General features: G+C 37.0%; 2 protein-coding genes across 4 annotated transcripts in view; one reads left to right on the forward strand and one right to left on the reverse strand.

Moving 5' to 3' along the window:
- Positions 1-40: 40 nt before the first annotated feature.
- On the reverse strand, positions 41-12,287 carry GTPBP8 (GTP binding protein 8 (putative)). Its single transcript, XM_027583104.2, is given in 11 exon segments — positions 41-319; positions 5,014-5,035; positions 5,038-5,111; positions 5,113-5,129; positions 7,076-7,175; positions 8,365-8,480; positions 8,482-8,496; positions 10,241-10,339; positions 11,954-12,147; positions 12,150-12,227; positions 12,230-12,287. Coding segments are annotated over 11 exon segments (855 nt in total). The 3' UTR covers positions 41-237.
- Positions 11,992-21,597, forward strand: part of CD200R1 (CD200 receptor 1) — a 49,647-nt gene continuing 40,041 nt past the window's right edge. The window contains exons 1-2 of one of the 3 annotated variants that reach the window (XM_027583103.2): positions 11,992-12,327; positions 14,176-14,378. The gene's annotated coding sequence lies outside the window, so the exon portion shown is untranslated. Of the gene's footprint in view, positions 12,328-12,375; positions 12,456-14,175; positions 14,379-21,597 lie in introns of those variants that run through there. The other 2 variants (XM_027583101.2, XM_027583102.2) reach the window with 2 other exon arrangements.

Below are 21,597 nucleotides of genomic sequence, written 5' to 3' on the forward strand. Positions count from 1 at the left end.
AATATGTTAAAATAGAAACACTGTTAAAACAGGAACAGTATCTGTTCTAATGAACTGGATAATTTATTTATAAACTTTTTTTTCCCCAGCACAAATTCATTCTTGCTTTGGGAAGATGCAGGTTTTAAAGATGAAATTATCCTTCTGCAAATTATAGATACACAACATTTAAAACAAAGTTGAAATTCTATATGTTCAACTCCAGTTGGCAAAAAGAATTTTGAATCTTCAGCTAAACTAAAGGCCATTAGTCTTAAGATTTCCTGTTATATTCGCTATAAAGCATCTCAACAGATGGATTCCAGAATAGGTCACAGAACTGTGAAAAGAAAAGAAAAATTTTCTTCTTTACTTCAGATATAGTAACATATCTGAATTCATCTAACTTAAAAACTGCTTAAAAACTCTTGAGTTCCACGTATGAAACTGAATGTCTTAATTTGTTCTACCTTTCCTCTCTTCCGTCAGCCTCTTGTATTCGAAATCTGATGATCCACATTATCTGATCAATTTCCTTCAGGATCCAAAAATTTCACCAAATCTACTACTTTGCCTTTTATTAACCAGACTAAGTTTTTTTTTTTTAAATTGAGGTATAATTGACACATAACATTAGCTTCAGTTGTACAACATAATGATTAGATACTTGTATACATTGTAAAATGATAGCAGTAAAGTCTAGTTAACATCTGTCATCAGGCATAATTATAATTTTTCCTTTTCTTGTGATGAGGACTTTTAAGATCTGCTCTCAGCAACTTTCAAATATGCAATACAGTATAATTGTCACCATGCTGTATATCTCAATGACTTATTTTATAACTGGAAGTTTGTACCTTTTGATCCCCATCACCCATATCTCCTATCCCCCAACCTCCACCTCTAACCACCACCAATCTCTGTATCTATGATTTGCTTTTTTGTTGTTTTTCAAATTCCACATATAAGTGAGATCATATGGTATTTGTCTTTTCTGCTTATTTCATTCAGTATAATCCCCTCAAAATCCACCCATGTTGTCACAAATGGCAATATTTCATTCTTTCTTATGGCTGAATTGTATTCCATTGTGTATACATATATCCACACTTTCTTCGTCCATTCATCTATCAATGGACAGTTAGGCTGTTTCCATATCTTGGCTATTGTAAATAATGCTGCAGTGAATGTGGGGGTGCAGGTATCTTTTTAAATTAGTTTTTGTTTTCTTCAGATAAATACTTGTAAGTGGTATTTTGGGATCATATGGTAGTTCTATTTTCAATTTTTTGAAGAACCTCATACTTTTCCAGAGTCTGCACTAATTTCATTCCCAACCGTGTACAAGGGTTCCCTTTTCTCCACATTCTCACCAATGCTAGTTATTTCTTGCTTTTTTTTTTTTTTTGCCTTTTTGATAAAAGCCATTCCAATAGGTGTGAGGTGGTAATCTCATTGTGGTGGTTTTGATTTGCATTTCCCTGATGGTTAGTGATGCTAAGCATCTTTTCATGTTTTCATCTTTTTCTGTTGGCCATGTGTGTGCATTCTTCAGAAAAATGTCTATTCAGATCCTCTGCCCATTTTTTAATCATTTTTTTTTTTTGCTATTGAGTTGTAGGAGTTATGTATTTCAGATATTAGCCCCTATCAGATACATGATTTGCAAATACTTTCATTCAGGAAGTTGTCTATTCATTTTGTGTGGTTTCCTTTGCTGTGCAGAAGCTTTTTTATAGTTCACTGTAGTCCCTTGTGTTTATTTTTGCTATTGTTGTCTTCGCTTTTGGTGTCAACTCCAAAAAATCATTGCCAAGTCTGATGTTAAGGGCTTATGTTTTCTTCTAGGAGTTTTATGGCTTCAGGCCTTACATTCCAGTCCTTAATCCATTTTGAGTTAATTTTTATGTATAATGTAAGACAGTAATCTAAGTTTCATTCTTTTGCATGTAGCTTTCCTGTTTTGCCAACACCAGATATTGAAGATACTGCCCTCTTCCGAATGTATATTCTTGGCTTCTTTGTCATAGTGACCATATATGTGTGCGATTATTTCTGCCCTCTCTATTCTGTTCCATTGATATATGTGTCTTTTTTTATGCCAGTACCATACCTTTTTGATTACTGTAACTTTACAATATATTGTTTGAAATCAGGGACCATGATACCTTCAGCTTTGTTCTTTCTCAAGATTGCTTTGGTTATTTGTGGTCTTTGGTAGTTCCATACAAATTTTAAGACTGTTCTATTTCTGTGAAAAATGCTATTGGAATATCTTCTATTTTGCATTTTATTTCCTAGACTAAAAGTTTTGATTTCTTTAGTTTATTCTTCTTGTGACAAAGATTCAACAACCTTGATAATTTAGACCTTTTTTCATCATTTTAAAAAATCATCATCACCATTATTGTGTCTATTATTGTCTACTCATCTTACTATATCCATCCATATGCATCCATCCATTTGTCAGCTGGAAGTGACCACATGGTTTCTCAGGCTACATGGACTTTTATGAATACACTATGATTTTTATGGATACAAGAATCATATATACCTGCATATAAAACAGGTAAAATATTTTCTGCTGTACTCCTAATTCCCTTCTTGATAAAATACAGCATTTTAGACTTTTTGACCAAAGCTGCTTGCTTGAGAACAGCCCATAATGATTTCTGGGTTATAAGTGAAGTTACATAGTTTAAAGGAGAAATACAAGTTGGACTGTCCACACATTAATTATGGCATCTTGAACTCATTTGCAACATTTCTGTCAATGTTGTAATGTGATTTTCTTTGTCCTTATTGTCTATTGTCCATTGTCCAATAGAGTCCTTATTGTCCAATAGAGTCCATTGTCTTTGCTTGGAATTCCACTATATAAAAAGCAATTATACTGTACCTACTTACATATTTCTCCCATGACAGTTATAAAGACAGACTGATCCCAGCATCAATTTTTAGGGGCTTTTCACCATTTACACATCTCTACTCAGCTGGGGCAGAGTTCTGACATGAAGTTCAGCATTTAACTTTTGCCAAGCCTTAAAGGCCAAAGCTTGCTGGACTATACTTCCACCTTTCTCCTATAAGGATCATAGGAAGAGAAGGAAATAAAACCTTATTTTATCATAATTATTTCATGAATAGGCCAAACTTCTTTCTGGAGGGATAGACTAGTACTTGGTCATGCACATAAAGCCAAGGAATGTATATAACTCTACTTTCTGAATTGGGTTTTGAGAGCTACAAAGTCCAGTCTGCCAAATTCTTGTATGTGGTCACTATATACAATGAATGCTGAAGTTCTTGAAAGTCACCAGGCTCCTGCATCTCAAGTGCCTTGGTCACTTATGGCAAGTACAATGGCAGCACTGATTCCAGAGAATGCTGACATATCTAAAGAAGGGAATATCTTTAAAAAGTACTGAAAATCTGATACTCTGGGTTGTTGGCCTACCCCTGCTACTTACTGACTTGGCAAGAAAGGAAGCTAACATTTATGATGTGTCTGTGTGTACATCCATTTTATTTGATCCTTCTAACAATCATATTTTTACTAGTGAGAAAACAGACACAGAAAATGAAATAAGTTGCTTTAAAATCTATAGCCAAGAAGTAGAAGAACCATGCAAAATCAAGGCCATCTGACCCCAAAGCCCATGCTCTTTCTATTTAAACAAATACCTCTCTGCAACTTATTTCATTTCCTTGACCTATAACCGTAGCTGGAAATAGGGATGTTTACTGTGAGGACCAGGTAAGTGTTATGTATGATGTAACCTTTCCCAAGACCATCTGTTTTCAGATAGCTCTAGTTGTTCTTAATGTCGAGCCACCGTCTAACCTGATTGATCTGATGGCATGTGGCTCAAAGCTGTGTGGAACTACTGCTAGATCATTCCTTTTTTGGAACACTATAATTCTATTAATGTAGGTCAAGAAAACATTGTCAGTTTTTCCTCAGCCCCATTAAACTGTTAATTCAAATTCAGCTTATAGTCAACTAAAGATTAATTTTTTCCCCAATAAATGCTGCTGTTAAGCCACAGTCCTCTGTCCATCTTATGTTTGTGCTGCATTTTTAGTGATGGTCTCACTTCCTTCTTATTAAACAGTTAAAAGAAACAGCTATTCTTCCATGACAATGCTCAGGGCTCTAAGAAGTAGGATTTCATTCCTGCCCCTAGGAGTCTCCAATATATAAATGGAACACAGACAAATGAACAGGATAAATACTTGAATGAAAGTCAAGGGAGAAGAGCATTTTGTAGGAATGACTGAAAGAAGGATTCTGACAGGCATGTTCATAATTACAAACAATTTAAATGTGATCTGGATTGGTAGGACCTTGAATGACTGATTAGGGGATAGTTTCATATACAACTGTTACTTGGTTTAATTATTTCTCATAGCAAATACCATATTGCTTTCCTCAAAGAAGTTAGAGTAAGAAAATCCTATGGGAATGGCACTATATTTCTGCTCTAGTACAAGGTACTTACCATATCCAAGGTATAAGCTACAAGTATAGACTCATGTTTCATCACTAAACTCTATCAAATATCTCAAAATTGCCAGCTCTAGAAATAACCATTCTGTCTCTACCAATGCTTAATTCTAACTTATAAGAAGCATTTCTTTATATTTGGTCCTTTTAGAAAAATTTTTATCCCTCACATCCTGAATGAGCTTTCTACTATAAAGATAATTTGTTTTTTCTTGGAAACTGAGAAAAGCATGGTAGTATCTTTATTGTGGCTGTTATTTAGCTGATTTTAAAAAGTAAAAAGTTTTCACTTCTGCTGAGATCTAGGATTGAGCTAGGCTGCAGGGAAGATCCAGCAAGAGCCTGCAGAAGGAAGACAAAATAGAAGGAAGAAAAAAATAAAAGTGCTGATGGGTTGTACCAATAAATCATGGTTAATGCATAGTCTTCCAAACTCCTCTTATTTTAAGTGATACCTCAATTTAAGAAACACTATATAATACTAAAGGATGTTAGTACATAAAGTTATAAAATAATTCAACTCTTACCTTACGGGAAACAACTGAGGAAACATCCTTGTGTTTCAGTGTCAACAAATTTCTGGATCTGAAGCACTTGTTTTAAAAGATGTCCCCTGGAAGATTGTCATTTTTGTTAATACCATCTGTAAGAAAACAAATACTTAAGCATTAGAAATTAAGTCTTTTTTAATATACAGTTTTATACATTTTAACTACAATTTGTTTTTAAAGATTTATTTATTCTAGAGAGAGAATGAGTGCACGGCGGGGGGTGGGGTGGGGAGGGAGAGGGAGAGAGAAACCTTAGCAGACTCTGGCTGAGCAGGGAGCCCCATGTAGGGCTCAATCCCGCAACCCCAAGATCATGACCTGAGCTGAAACCAAGAGTCGGACGCTTAACCAACTACATCACCCAGGCGCCCCTAGCTATACATGTTTAATAACAACTAGATGATCCTTCTAAGTTTCTTAATCTCTCTATACTTATTTTTTCATCTATAAAATAAAAGCAACATTCCCAAAAGGAGTTACCATGAAGATTAAATGAATGAATGTATGCAATGTATAAAGCATATACTACGTGTTTGCTGTTTAAATGGTGCTTTAACTACACAGGGCCAACATATCTTAGATTCAAGACTAGTGAAAAGGACCCTTGAGTCATATTTGCAATTGACATAAAACAAATTTCATGTCACTATATATCTTATGTTAACTAAGACACATAATTTTATTAGGCTGATCCATATAAAATTGCCAACTTATAATCATTTTCGACCTACAAAATGGTTCTGCCTTATATGTAATAATATAAAGGACAAACTAGAAATCAGGCTATTTGTATCTTATATCCACTACAATTATAGGAATGATTACAAAATCAATTAAAAAGTAAAACTTTGACCTTCAGTTTTCCTGGGAATTTCTATAAAATTAAATTTCCTGACTAATCATTTAGGCTTTTCAGTTATAAAAAATGTGAATGGTAAAAGGAGCGAGAAGCAGAAAGTGTGTGGTTTCTAATGACTTGTGAGTCCCTCCAATTGGGAGTCTTTCCTCATAAGAGCAAATATGCTGATATTTAAAAGGAGAGACATAATTCCTCTATCACAACCTCTTTCCAAAGAAGAAAGTAGTATTTCCTTGAAACTGAGGGAAAATATACAATTTTACAAATTGGTACCTATGATGCCAAATCAGGAATACTATATCACTTAAAATCAGTTTGGCACTATTGGGTATTTTCTACTATGTGGACTATAATCAAACCTTTGGCTTCTCATACTAACTGTAGTTATAGCTTATGCTTCACAGGGCTTTGGCAAACCCCCAAAATTCCATAATCCGAAGAATACAAAAACTTAGCTGATTAGTAACATGGTTTGATTTGCATTAAACTTCACTGTTACATTTTAGTGGTTTCCTTTTTTTGGAAACCAAATTATAGTCAATGGATTCTTTTCCTTAGAAAGGAACTTTGGAGTGCTATTTTATCTGGAAAACTCACAAAGCAAAGTAAATGTGGATACCAACCTACTAATTTGTATTCTATTCTAGGACAAACAACAGAAAAAAATTACTGGTAAGATATTCCCAGAAGAAATTATTGTTTTCTTAAGAATGTAAAAATCTTACCTGTGTGTGCTGGAGCCCGCTATTTTCTTGCAAGGGTTCTTAAACTACAAATTACTTCAGCAAATTTTTCAGTTGCAATTTCATTTACACTTTGATATAAGTAGTATATGCCAAACTGCTGTTTAAAGAGCCACTAATATGTTTTAGACAAATTTTTATATTGCCATTAAAAAAATGAAAGGGAAAAGCACTTAGGAACACTAAATGAACAGCTTTAAAAATACTTTACTTTGACTATAATTTTGAAAATTTAAGCTGAGAGAAAGAAAAAGAATATAAATACCACAGAACTTATCTACTAATGGCTGATAATCAAAAAAGATTATTGAGAACTACTCTTGCAGAGACAAGACCTGCTCTCTCATTAAAAAGACACACCCACACAAGCATGTACACATGCATACACACAAACTGGTATTTCCAACAGCAACCATGATTCAAAAGAAATACTTACCACATAAGGTAATGCAAATTCTTCACACATTCCTATGGCAATACTGTCGGTTTTTTGAATTCCGACAACACTATCCACTAACAAAAATGTTCTCATCAAACTATAAGAATGCAGAAATAAAAATTAATGGCAATATCAAATATACTCATTCATTTCTCCCCCTGACCCTCACTATCCTGAGAAATTTTCTTTTGAATAATTTTCACTCCAAAATTTAAAAATTTTTTAGGCAAAAGAAATTCTCAGTTTACTAGAAGTTCATCCTACAATCCAATAAATCTCAATTTCAATATTTTCAATAACTAAATTTACTAAATATTAATTTATTTCAACAGTTAAGTATTGGACCTAAGATCTTCTGCCTAGGGCTGGACACAAAGATGAGTGAGTCCCTTCCTTAAAAGCTTGAACTCTAGGGACACCTGGGTGGCTCAGCCCGTTAAACGTCTGCCTTTGGTTCAGGGCATGATCCCAGGGTCCTGGGATCGAGTTCCGCATTGGGCTCCTTGCTCGGCGGGGAGCCTGCTTCTCCCTCTGCCTGCTGTGCCTGCAGTTCCCCCTGCTTGTGCTCCTCTCTCTCTCTCTGACAAGTAAATAAAAAAAAAAAAAAAAAAAAAAGCTTGAACTCTAGTGGGGAAAGAGACATGAACCCAATTAACTATAAGTTATCACAAAAATGTCTAAATTCTCAAATATTAAGAGTAACAGATAAGAGAAACCAAAGACATTATGTTTTGTATTTTTTGTGTGTAAATATTTCATCTTAGTTTCTGCGGTAAAGCTACAACAAGCAAGATACTTGTAGATACTTTTTTATATTTCAAAAATTTAATTTTTCTGTATGTTGTGCAATGCTTGAAACATAGAACTGCCATTTGACTACCTATGGAGACAACAAAGATACCATTTACAGAGGATGTGATATCAGAGGTATTTTTAAAATGTACTGAGGTTTATTTAAATTTAGTAAATACCACATTAACCAATAATTTTTATTTTCAAAATTAGCCACTCACAAGTTTGACATAAGAAAATTAATGAACTCTGCTGGAATACATTTATACTCTTAATTTAGAAAAACTTTTGAATTTAAGATTAAAGCTAATCTACAAGAAAAAATTAAGCAAGCAGTACATACTCTGGCCCTAAATATTGTATTGTAGAATATCATGAGAATAAAATGGACTTTCTAAAAGAAGTCACTTGATAATATGGAGTCATAATGTGAAGAATGTTCCATTAATGAAAACATGCTTTGGATTAAATTTATAAAAAAACATTTTCCTTACTTCCTTCGTTCTTTTAGATAGGTCTCTACCATGTCAACAAAATCTTCGGGAGCTCTATAGCCATAACCTGGCATGTCCACCAATGTAAAATATTTTCCAACTTTGAAAAAAAATTCATTTCTTTGTGTGCCCCTGATAAAATAAATGGAAAAATAAAACCTTTCTTAAATACATCCTTTATATATTTAATGACTCAAAATATTTTTATTCAATCAGCAAATATTTATTAAAAGCCTAAGTGTTCTGAATATAATCCTAGCTGTGCTGATGATGATACAGGAAAAGAATATAGAAGGGAAGTGGCTGGAGATAAGCTTAGAAGATACTACTTCTTCCCTCCATTCATTTTTAAAAGCATACATATGACCTAAGAAGAACTTTTGATTAGGAATATGTATCCAAAATATGTCGGAGTCTTTTCATTAGCTCTTTCTCAGTGAAAAGTTACCCTATAATGGTGTTTACTACATTAGTTAATATTCTCTGATGAATAAAATATCTCCACTTTAAAGAGAAATAAATTATGGCACAGATTGGTTAAACTAAAAATACTTACTGTCAGTCATATAGGTTTTCATAAAACCTAGATGCAAAACCTGATAGTTTATGACACCTAGACTACTGCTTCCCTATTATCAAGATGTTTTGCGTGTTTTCATTAGATGGCTTAGTGCTTTCATTAAACCATTTTTTAAAAGCGTGTACAACACCATAAAATATGTGTTAAACTAAAATGATGTAAAGATGACAAAAAGTCATGATTTTGTGTCCAATGACACTATTAATCAGAAAACAAAAGATTAAGATTAAACACCTTAAAGAGTCAATTTTTGGAACTCAGAACGAATATTTTCAGAAGAAAGAATTTTATAAAACAGTGCTTAGGTTCCCAATCAGTTGAGATGTCTATCCATAGGAAAATGACAGATCGGAATGTCAAGAATACATTTCTTCCTCACAGCAGGAAGGAACCCACCCCACCTAGAAATCAGAGTTTTAGCTGTTATTTGGTGAGACAGAGTAGGCCTAAGGATAGGAGATTTAATGAATTACAGTCATCAGCATCAGTGATGGAGCCAGGGAATCAACTATATGAAGAAATGGGGAGGAAGAGAAGACTAGGGAAGCTTCACGGAAGGGTTCCAATGCAAAGAAAGTGGGGCAGTGAGCCGTAGGTTGGTGGGAACGTTTTGCCATGGATAGATAATAAGGTGAGGGGAACTGGGGGTGAGTTTTAAGGACACTATATCTTAGATATTGGTAGTCTGCATCACTGAGAAAGAGTAGAGGAAATTTAAAAAATGACAGAAAAGCTACTACAGCAGACTGGCTGGGATAATCACATAATTTGGCCCTGGGGTAAAATGGGGTCTGCCTAATATATATACACTGTCTCTATACCTGCATTTAAGAGACAAGGGGCAGTAAGGGAAGGGAGGGAGAAAGGAGTTAGCAAGATATACAAAATTGTAGGAGGGAAAAGCCTCTTCAAAGCAGTTGCCTCTAAAATCAGGGTAGGACTAGATGATCATTCTTAAAGAAGCAAATATAGAATGGCAATAGAACACTTTACTTGGCAACTCTTTGGAAAAGATTTGGACAAAAGATTTCCTCAAGAAACTGGCAAGACAGCTAAAATAAATCCAGACATACTTCCTTCTTCTTCAGGGATATTATACAGGCATCATTAAAATATCTTACTTTACTACTAGTTTCAAAGAAATCACTGTTCTAGGAACTTAGCAAGTATGGTTTCTTGTACCTCTCAACATTGATTAGTCACTTTAGTCAATTCAGAGATAGTTCAGACATATTTTACATTTCAATATACTGTTTCTTTTATATCCCACTTCCTCAACCCTTTCCTTCAACATACCGGTTTCTTGGAGACTCTGACTTCAACCTCTGGGGCCAGTGAAAATAAGGCTTTTATTAGAGAGGATTTTCCAACATTGCTTCTGCCTATAAAACACACCTTATACAAGGAAAAAGAAGATAACTGAGTACTAGGTTTATATATACATTTTTATTATATGTTGTATTAGCTGAAAAAATCTGTCAAACTATTGTCTTGCCTAGCCATGTAAAAAGGTGGCTTATGTTTAGTCGAACCTCAAATTCTAACATATAGCTACTATCTACTGAATGATTCCCAGTGCCAGGTACTTTTCCAAGCACTTAATATAAATTTTCTTATCTACTTTTTACAACATCCCTATAAAGTAGGTAATATTATTATCCCCATCTTACAAATGATAAAACTAGAGGTAGAGAAATGCTAAGTAACTGGCCCCAAATTATATAGCTAGAAATGGAAGAAGTTGGAATTTAAACTCAGGACATCTATATCCAGAACCTGTGCCTTTAACTACATCATGCTACTCAAGAATATTTGGGACATTGTTAAGCATTCCATATTTACAAACTTTTTGAAGTTAAAAACTAGATGCATTTCAACAAAACTTATTCTAAAGTACAACTACATGTCTGAAACTGCATTTCCCTATGAACTCCCAGAGTAGACTGTAACACCGTGTATTTATGAGGTTATTCCTTCCCCTTGACCTCTTGTTCCCATTAAGCTTTTCTCCTTTAGACCTCTACAGTGTAGAAAGGAACATGACGTTCCTGATAATAACCATTAATATACATGACTCCGCTTTTTAACATGGTATTGAAGGGGGTACAATACCAATCAGTGGTTTTAGGTGAAGGTGGTATCACCCTCTGGCCGGGAGGTTGTTTTGGAAATCTGGAAGGGCATTAAATTAAATGGCTTTTTATTGAGGTTATTTGAATAACCTCAGGTTATATGAATAGGGACTGGGTGGCAGTGGGTGGGGCCAGGGATGCTATATATTTTGCAAGACTGCGGTTAGTCCTTCAACATGAATTGATCTGAGTCCTGCATAAATTTCAAATGCTCTGCCAGATTAAATACAATGATAATATATAAATAAAACTAAATTTTAAGAAACGAATTACACAAAAAGTCCAGTAATTCAGAAATTTCAGTCAAAACACGACGCTATCTCAAAATTATTAAATGACTTACCTACCCCTTAGTTCTATTTAAACTATCATAGCAGTTCTGATTAGAAGGAAAATTTCCACTGCAGTGGTGCAGTGGCAAATAATGAGCTCTCTAATAAGACATGCATAAAAATGCACACTCATGAAATTTCACTAAAGTTGTTTTAAAAAAACCTACATTGTTGCCATGTATATATAATTATTACTTTTGCACGACAGAAGACTTTGGGTGAAAATTACGTACTGATAAGGATCACCACATTTGTGTAACTATTTTACTTTTCATAGTCCTTCACTTTGTCTCATTTATGTTGGCATGTTTTTCCCCTACATTAATTAAAAAGAAAAAAGATAATAAAAAGCCATTTAATTTTTTGAACTGGTTTGGGTTTTACAATCCTATAGTCTTGTACGTTCATTACCAAAATAAACTATATATGCTTATTTAGTTAAAATAATTACATGCGTCCCCACAAAGCTAGAAAATCTCTCTCGTTCGGTGACGGCAAAATGCCTGCCCGAGGCGTCACGACCTGAGGGCAGCCGTGGCTCTCACCTCAGGGTGGGGGAGGTCCGGGGCGTGGTCGAGACGCACCGCGGAGCTAAGGTACTCGATGCAGTTGCGGCCGGTGGCCGTGAAGACGCTCTCCGCCTTGGAGATGTCCTCCAGACTCGGGTCGAAGGTCTTCACGTGAAGGTCCAACCTCGAGTCTGGTGTGAGCTGCCGCTGGAGTTCCTGTAGTGGAACGCGAGCTTCGTCATTTGTCTCGTGGGCAACCTGAGGACTTCCGCGAAGGTTTGGAACGTGCTGCAAGCTCGGTTCACGCGCCCAGCGCCGCCGGCAGCTCCAATAGCTTGCCGGTGGGTAGTCGCAAGCCCAGTGCTGTCATTTTCCTCTCCCAGAAGTCCCGCGCTGGGTCTCGCGCCGAGGTCTGGTTTGCGCCTGGGTGATCCCGCTATGCCTGATGGGAATTGTAGTCTCAACTGGCCTCACACGCTTGCGCCTCAGAACTGCCAATCCACAGAGGCCGAGGCAGCGGTTTCCTCGCGACGGGGAGGTAGGGGTGGGGACTCGGGGGCTGATGGTTGACTCACGCTCAGCCCCAGACTGAAGACTGTGCCTTTGACTTGTGTATCACTGTGGGAAGGTTGTTTGACAGCTTGCAGAGGTGCAAAGACATACCTGGGCTGTGTGGCCCTCAAGTGTCAAACGAGAAGGAGCAAACGTATGAAGCTCTGGTGGATTCCAGGCCTGTTTACTCCTCACAGTATCCGGTTGTCTCACGGATCATTGACTAGGCAAAGCTAATTCCGTTGTAGAGCTGCAATAAATACAGAGTCCAAGAGGGAACTGTCAAAGTCCAGGAAAATCAGGCCAAATCAGTATTAAAGGGGATTCAGTCTGGTGGATGGGATGTTGCAACACTATTCTCTGTGTTCTTGTGATATTCTGACTGATGGTTGGCCGTATATTGGGTCCAGGTGGTCTGTCTGGGTGAAGTAGCACCCTCTCCAAAAGATCTAGCCTCCTGGCTAGGCAGGGTGTCAGGGTTTAGATTCAGAATAGGATTTGAATCCTAGTGGGAAAAAGGAATGTGGATTAGGAAACCAAGCAGCTACTTAAATCGTACGGATTGCGCAAACATAACAAGGACGTGAGATAAGGCTTGAATTGATCCAAGGGGATCGCTCCTCCCAGAGAACTGTGGAAATCCCGGCCTGGGTCTAGTGCCACAGCACTGAGGTTAGGATGTGTTTTGCTAAATTGTAGAAGCCTGGGGAGGCCGATAAATGAGGACTGTATTCATGTACTGTGCTATTATGTACTCCCCTGTATAATACTGTATGTACATGATCTAACAGAGTGATAAGGCACCCCTGCTAGATTCCATCATTTGTTAATTCATCAAATATGTAATGAGCACCGACTACATGCCAGGCACTATACTAGGTGCTAGAGATATATCAGTGAGTAAATGAAACAGATAAGAGTTTCTGTCCTCGTGTTATTGCCTTGAGACAATAATTAAGTAAAACACAGAATATATTGGACAATAAATGCTTAGGAAAAAGCCAAAGCTGAGTCACTAGGGTGTGTGTGTGTGTGTGTGTGTGTGTGTGTGTGTGTGTAGAGCTGTAGGAGTGTTGCATTTTAGTGTGATCCTCACTGAGCAGGTGATATTTGAGTGCAAACTTGAAGGAGGTGAGAGAAGTATTCCAGATATATGTGCAAAGGCTCAGAGGCGGGAGTGTGTATGGCTTTCTGAAGAACAGCAAGGAGGCCAATGTGGCCAGAGTGAAGTAAACAAGGATGGATGCTGGCAATGACTCTAACTATTCCTATCAAATTAGTTTGGATATAGACATTTGAACTGAATGTGTATTGTTTTTTGCTGTTTGGCATCCCTTGCATAGAAAGGAACCATCTATTCCCACTCTATGTGGTTCTTTTGGGGCTATTGATAATAGAACTCTACTGATTACAAGAGGTAGCATTGTATTATATGAGAATAATGACTATGTGAGTAATGTGCAGGTGACCCCAACCAAGCCACTCATTATGTTGAAGTTGGATGGGCACCTGGCTCTGCCATTAAGTCACAATGCTAGAATGTGAGTCTAGCAGTCATGATGGCCATTCTTCCCAGCTACGTGGAGACACCTACAGCGCTTTAAGAGACAATGACGCTAACACACAAAAACAATATTGAGAGGTGGGGGTCCAGGCAGTGTGACTCCTGATGAACTATGTTGAATATAATGTTCTCTGTCCCTCAGCTCTTCAATCACACAAGTCAATGTGTTCCTCATCTTGCTTTTACTGGACCTGATTTGACATGGATTTGACTGCAATCAAGAGTCCTGATTAATACAGCATTGTAAGATGTTGTGTGGTTCCTCATGTAAATCCAGAGCCATCAGACTAGTGGGATAGTTGGAGTGGCCTATGTAAATTTCAAACCTATTACAGAGGAGTCACGGTAAATCTTCGGTATATGTGCTGGGGAAGTGAGCATGTCATGGTAAATCTTCGGGACTTAAAGTACCTGTGGCTGCAAGTTAGGCAGGCCAAAATGTTATCCTTCCTTAATGTAAAGGCTCGAATTCAGGGAGTTCAAGTTTCCCTTCCACTCAGTATATTTCCTCATCCAGTGGGTATTTATGATGTTTGGTAAAGGTCAGCAATCTAGTTACATTGTGAAAATTAGCAGAGTTCAGGATGTGTTTATGGTTCATCCTCCTGAGAAAAAGTACTTTCTGTTTGACAGCTTAGGAGGTAGTTCACCACAAAGTTAACAAGATTGTACTATTTAGTATAACTTGGGGAGGTATTACCTACTTTGCATACACTTCTTAGCATCAGTTTTTATTGCTACAATCTATCTGGCCTAAATGCTATAGTTTCACTCAGTCATGTTCATCTAATGAGAATGGGAAAAACACAGAACAGTGGCAGGATCTTACCATTAGGACAGGGTTATCTCAGTTGTTCTATCAGTGATGTCTGTCTCTATAATGATTGGCCATCAGTTCCAGAGTGATCTCAGATTATGTTCAAATTCTGTAAGTGTCGAGTTTAGGGAATCCATCTAAGACACTGAGAAGGCAAACACTATAGGCCAAAATAGGTAGAATCAATACTATCAGAGAGTCAGCAAGCATAGCATACATGTAGAACAACTCTCATCTTAGGCCAAAAATGGTTTGCATGCTCTGATAGAAGCAAAGGCAGAGATTCTAGGAAAACTCACTTCTAGATGCAGAGAAAGGTAATGGACTAGGTCTCCATGTCCAATTTACACACATTTTCCTACCATACTCTCCCCTTGTTTTAGCAATAGCAATTAACATGCATTAAGTGCCTGCTATGCCTGGAATTGATCTCGGTGCCAGGAATAAAAATATAAGAAAACATGGTCACAACCTAATTGGGACCTCCAACTCTTGTTTTAGGAAGAAAATATTGGGGAAAGGAAGAAGGAAGAGGCATTATATGAATGAGAGCAATGTGGGAGAACCTACCACATGTAACTTAAATTGCTTAAATTGTAATAATTACTATCTGAATGGATGCTGTAAATTTAAAATGCATTTAATTATGTTTTTCTCAAGTTTTCTGCACAACAGCTCATTTCATTTAAAAAATGTGCATTAGGGGTGCCTGGGTGGTTCAGTCGGTTAAGCATCTAACTCTTGGTTTCAGCTCAGGTGGTGATCTCAGGATCGTGAGATGGAGCCCCAAGCCAGGCTCTGTGCTCATTGCGGAGTCTGCTAAAGTTTCTCTCTCCCTCTTTCTCTGCCCCCCTCCCCACCCACGCTCTCTCTCACACTCGTTCTTTCTCTCTCAAATAAATAAGTTAAAAAAATTAAATTTAAAAAATGTACATTAGATATCCCCTAACATGTTGACACAAGTTTATGGCGCACACATGCAACATGATGTATGACTTGTTTCTCTAATTTTCTAATTGGATTATAAAGTATTCTTGAGATTTATTATTTTGCCATCATTCAAGAAACAGCAGAGATGTATTTCCTATGATCCTCTTCTTTGGGAACTCATCAAATAATTTAGTTTCACTTTATATTTCATTAATGTACCTTTAGAGAATATCTCTGACTTCAGAGAGGGTTTTTCCTTCACAGAAGTCTTTTGAGCTTTCTTTTAAGGTTGTACCTGCTGTACTAACAGATTTCTTTAAAGAGATCTGGAGATTAAATATCAGACGGTGCTCATGTGTAGGAGGTAAGTTCTTAGAATGATTTGGGTTTGGAGGAAGGGTAGTGTAGAACTTCACTTCCTTCAAGGTTGTTTTTCTCAATAGAAAAAAATTGTTTTATGTAGTCAATTTTTCTCATTTGTAATTGTGTGTTTGATTTCTCTGCCACATTAGTGTTATTAAAATATTTTAGAACACTCTTCAACTTGTGCTTTTATATTATTCAGGTTTGTTTGTTTGCCAGAAAAAAATATGGATTTGCTGTTCTCATTGATAACTTCATTAACATTTTAATTCTTATTGCTTAGTAGACAAGGTTATTTTAATGGGTAAATTTGCCTTGTAGTATATCTCTAATCTCTATCTTCATTGCATTATTGTGAATGAATGGTGTGTTCTCTGGCACCCTGAGTAGATGAGATGGCATTCCAGAGGCAGAGATGCTGAGATAGATTCAGATTGTTTAATTCATTTATAGATAGATTTTGTCAGGGGTCCCCAAGATTACTCCCCAGATTTGGTGGATCCTTAGGAGGACTCATGGGAGTTAGCATGTGACTGTACTTTTGGCTATGATTTATCACAGTGAAAGTATACAAAGCAAAACCGGTAAATGGAAAGGCACTCAAGATAAAGTCTGGAGGTAAATCAGCCACAAGCTTCTATGAGTCCTTTCCCAGCGGAGTTGCATAGGATGCACCCTATTCTGCCTTTAATGTGTGAAATGTCTCCCAGGAATACCTGCTTGAGCCTAGACTCCAGCATTTGTATCACTGGCTGGTCATGTAGGTCCATAGTGCCTGTGTAACTGACTACAGTCACTGAAATTCCAGACTCTCGGAAGGAAAGCAGGTGTTCGTACAAACAGTAGAGGTACACTGAGCCACCGTTATCATTTAGGGAACGTTTTCTAATCAAGTTCCCAGACACCAGCCAAGGGCCAATCTGTAAACAAGCTTTTCTGGAGACTGCAGTCACAAGCCTGCTATGTTAACTCTTTTCTGTACATAGATTAAAAGGTAAAAAATTTACTTGAGAGAGAGAGAGAGAGAGAGAGAGAGAGCGAGCTTGAGTAGGGGGAGGAGCAGAGCAGAGGGGAGAGGTTGGGGGAAAGAATCCCAAGCAGACTCCATGCTGAGCACACAGTCTGATCTGGTGCTCAGTCCCACAACCCTGAGATCACCATGTGAGCTGAACCCAAGAGTCAGAGGCCCAACAGACTAAGCTACCCAGGTTGCTCCTTTAGGTAAAAAAATTTAAAAATAAGAAGTTTCTCATCTGCACTTATTATGAGATTGTTTAATTGTAGGGAAGTTATATTGCAGGTTCTGTTCTAAATACAAATGACTTCTCTGGAGATTTTTGAGAAAAGTGGGATAAACCTGCTCTAGTCTTTTTAGTAGAACATGGCAAAACTAGAACTTTGTGGGAGGTAGCTACATCAGCTACCTGTAATGAAGTATGGGGCCTCTAGAGAACAGTTTGCACTGAACAATAGTGGTTGAATTGGTATGAACAGCAGATCCTAGGTTGACTAGGTGCACCCTGGGGTATTTAGCTGCTGTTGAGTGCAGCTAGGTCCTTGACCATTCATTCCTTCCAACCTGCTTACTCACCTCCCTCATGGGCCGGATAATATATTATAGAAGATTTTTTAATGATTGCTTTTACAAAGGAGTAATGCCTAGGGTAGAGGTACCAGGCAATTACCTGATAGGCAGGATCTCATGGGTGGAGGGCACAGGAGTGGTTAAGTGTAGAATGTAATGTTAGATTGTTTTTATGCTGTGAGGTACCCCTCTACTGCCTAAATCAGTACAAACCAGGGCCTAGACTTTCACTCTTCTCCCTGATGTTCATTATTTGCCAAGGTAGCTAACTGATTTTACCATGATAAGATGAGCTCACAGACTCACATCTTGAACCCAGAAGGAAAAAAAAATCATTCTAAGTAGTAGTAGAGTGAACAGACCTGATGCACAAAGAATTTAAAATAAAAACAGTAAATATCCTCAGAGAGATACAGGAGAATATAGGAAATATGAAACAGGAAGCTTCAAAGAAGAACGAATTAGAGATACTGGGTATCAGTATATTATTGTTGAAGTAAAGATCTCCATGGATGGGTTTCATAATTGAATAGCAGAATGAATACAACTGAAGAAGAAAATAGTGACGTGGACAATCAGGTTGGAAAATATTCTAAGAAAGGGGTAAAATTCTAAGAATTAGGAGACAGTAATAAGATAAAAAATAAAAAAGATGGGGCACCTAGATGGCTCAGTTGGTGAAGCATGTGACTCTTGGTCTTGGGGTTGTGAGTTCAAGTCCCTGTTGGGTATAGAGATTACTTAAAAGTAAAATCTTTGAAAATAAGTAAATAAATAAAAAAATAAAAAAGTTAAGAGCTGTAGGGGATAAGAGAGGAAATGTTAATATCAGTATGAAGTCACTGTAAAATAAATGGTGGGATGTTAGTATTTGAAAAATAATTATTGGGGCGCCTGGGTGGCACAGTCAGTTGAGTGCCTGACTCATAGTTTTGGCTCAGATCATGATCTCAGGGTCATGGGATTGAGCCCTGCATTGGGCTCTGAGCTCAGCGGGAGTCTGCGGAGACTCTTTGCCCCTCATTCTCCCCCTCCCTACTCCTTCTTCTTCTTCTCCCCCCAGGTTCCCTTGCACTCTCTCTCAAATAAGTAAATAAATAAAATCTTAAAAAAAAGGGGGGGGCACCTGGGTGGCTCAGTCATTAGGCATCTGCCTTCGGCTCAGGTCGTGATCCCAGGGTCCTGGGATCGAGCCCCACATCGGGCTCCCTGCTCAGTGGGAAGCCTGCTTCTCCCTCTCCCACTCCCCTTGCTTGTATTCCCTCTCTTGATGTCTCTCTCTATCAAATTAAAAAAAAAAATCTTAAAAAAAAAAGAGAAAGAAAAGAAAAACTACTGAAAGTTTCTGGAATGGAAGATGTAAGACTTCAGTTTGAAAGGGTTCGTATAACAGAATAGATGAGAAAACTCTATACCTAGATATATTAAATTCACATTTTAGACCACCAAATTAAAAAAAAGCAAGTGCTGAAAGTTTCCAGAGGAAAAATGCAGGTCAACTACTAAGCAATAAAAGTCAGACTGAATTTTCTGAGTAGCAGCACTGGATGCAAGACGAGAGTAAAGTAGCATTTTTAAAGCATTGAAGAAAATAAAAATCAAGCTAAGAAGTGACACATGGAAACATATTCTAAAATCCAGAACTAAAACTCTAGTCTAGATCAATGCTACTCAAAGGGCCAATCCAAAAACAGTTTGTTGTCCTTATCTTGATAAGATAAGGAGCTTGTGTGGGAATGTACATCAAATCAATACACTGCTTTTTTATTGAGAAAATCATGCTAAGAAAAAAAAGTCAGCTGGACTAAATTGTGTGCTTAGTAATAGAGTGATTTACACCGGCATAAAGCTTTTTTTTTTTCAATTGCAAACTGATACCCATTTGTAGACCAGTGCTGCTTTGTGGACCATCTTTTCAGGAGCACTGCTCTGGAAGCTATCAGCACGTGGTGAGTGTGGGTGAAGGGGTGCAAGACCCTAGGGACAAAAGAGTGAGCTGAGACATTTGTCTTGGTTTTGCGGTGGAGAGAAGATGTGGGTATTGATAAACCTTAACAATTTATTAGGGAAAAATAAGCATATATATGAACTTATTAAGTTGGACTATCCACCATAAGACTAAAACCAGGGTGTAGATCTTTTAAAATAGAACAAGGAAATGGCATTTTTCTAATGGAAGAATTAGAAAAATATAAGTAAATAACCTTAAAGAGAATGGTAAATAGATAATTAGAAATAAGATGGCTGAAATAAGACCATAAGACCTAATATCACAGCAACATAATAAATATAAATAGTCTAAACCAATAAAATGATAAGATTCTTATACCGGTAAAAAAATAAGACAACAAAATACAAGTTTCAAATCTATCAGATAATTCTATATGTTGTCTTTGAGTCAAAGTTTAAAATAAAATTATGTAGCCTTTCATCTTCTTCTAAACTACTTATTGGAAGCAAGAGGCAGCTGAGGGGATTAATATCTAGAATAAAAGGAACTTTAATATATTGCTATATATATATATATATATATATATATATATATATATATAATTAACCCAAATAGAGAAAAAGCTAGGCAAAGCATATGAGTGGTCAATTCACTAAAAGGGAAACTAAATTGTGTAGAAACAAGAAAAAGATTTATGACACAGTTACATAATAGCTTATGACTCTTCCAAACATAGAGGGACCATTAAGAGAACACCCAGGCCTAATAATAGTAATTAAATTTGGCCATCTTTGATATCTTGCCAGCATTTGTTCTTATACAAACCATAGGTTTATGTTAAAAAAATTTTGTTCTAAATGTATATTTGTTAAGGTAGGAGGATAGAACATATTTTATTTAACAATTTGTTACCTTGATTCATAACTTTAAAAATATTTGGATATACTAGACGTGGGCCTGTACCTACACTCTCACCTGGCTCCGCAAGCATCAGGGACGGGCCTGATAAAGGAAGCAGAATTACAAAAAAGCATCATAGCAGGCCTTTACACGTACTGTAGAAGGTTATACAAGTGCCACAGTGGTTAAATGATACAGTAATTTCCTATTGCTGCTGTAACAAAGGAACTTAGTGACTTATAACAACACAAATTTCTTGTCTTACAGTTCTGGAGGTCAGATGTCTGAAATGGCTTTAACTGGGCTAAAATCAAGGTGTCGGCAAAAGCTGTGATCCTTCTGGAAGCTCTAGAGGAGAATCTGCTTCCTTGCCTTTGCCAGTTTCCAGAGGCAGCCTGAAATCCTTGCCTTGGGACTCCATCCTCCATCTTCAAAGCCAGCAGATAGCAACTTCTATCTCTCTCTCACTCTGACTCCTCTCCCTCCTTCCCTTATGAGGACCTTTATGCTCATATTGGACTCACCCAAATAAGACAAAATAATCTCCCTATTTCAAGCTCCTTAATTTAATCACATTTGCAAAATCCCTTTTGCTATGTAGGGTACCATATTCACATATTCTAGGGCATAGGAGATGCATGTCTTTTGTGAAGACATTCCTCTCTTTACCACAGTTGGAGCACGGAATTGGAAGGCAGGTGGAAATTGGAGATCTTGGAGGAATATTTTTACTTTTTACCTTATATCATTTTGTACTACTGTTTAAATTGTTTTTGCCAAAAGATATTACTTTTATAATAATAACTATTAAAAATATTTTGATCCCTCAGTCATTTTTGTTTCTTTTTTTTGTAGAAGGTAAATTTTGTATCATGCATCTCTTTGCCTTATAGAAACATTATTTCTATGGTCTCTTAAAGTCATTAGGTTGAAATAATCCCATTTAAAAAAATTTTTATTTATTTATTTGAGAGAGAGAGAGTTTATGCACACAAGTGGGGTGGAGCAGAGGGGGGAG

Source organism: Zalophus californianus, chromosome 1 (genome assembly GCF_009762305.2).
Source record: "Zalophus californianus isolate mZalCal1 chromosome 1, mZalCal1.pri.v2, whole genome shotgun sequence".
NCBI lineage: Eukaryota > Metazoa > Chordata > Mammalia > Carnivora > Otariidae > Zalophus > Zalophus californianus.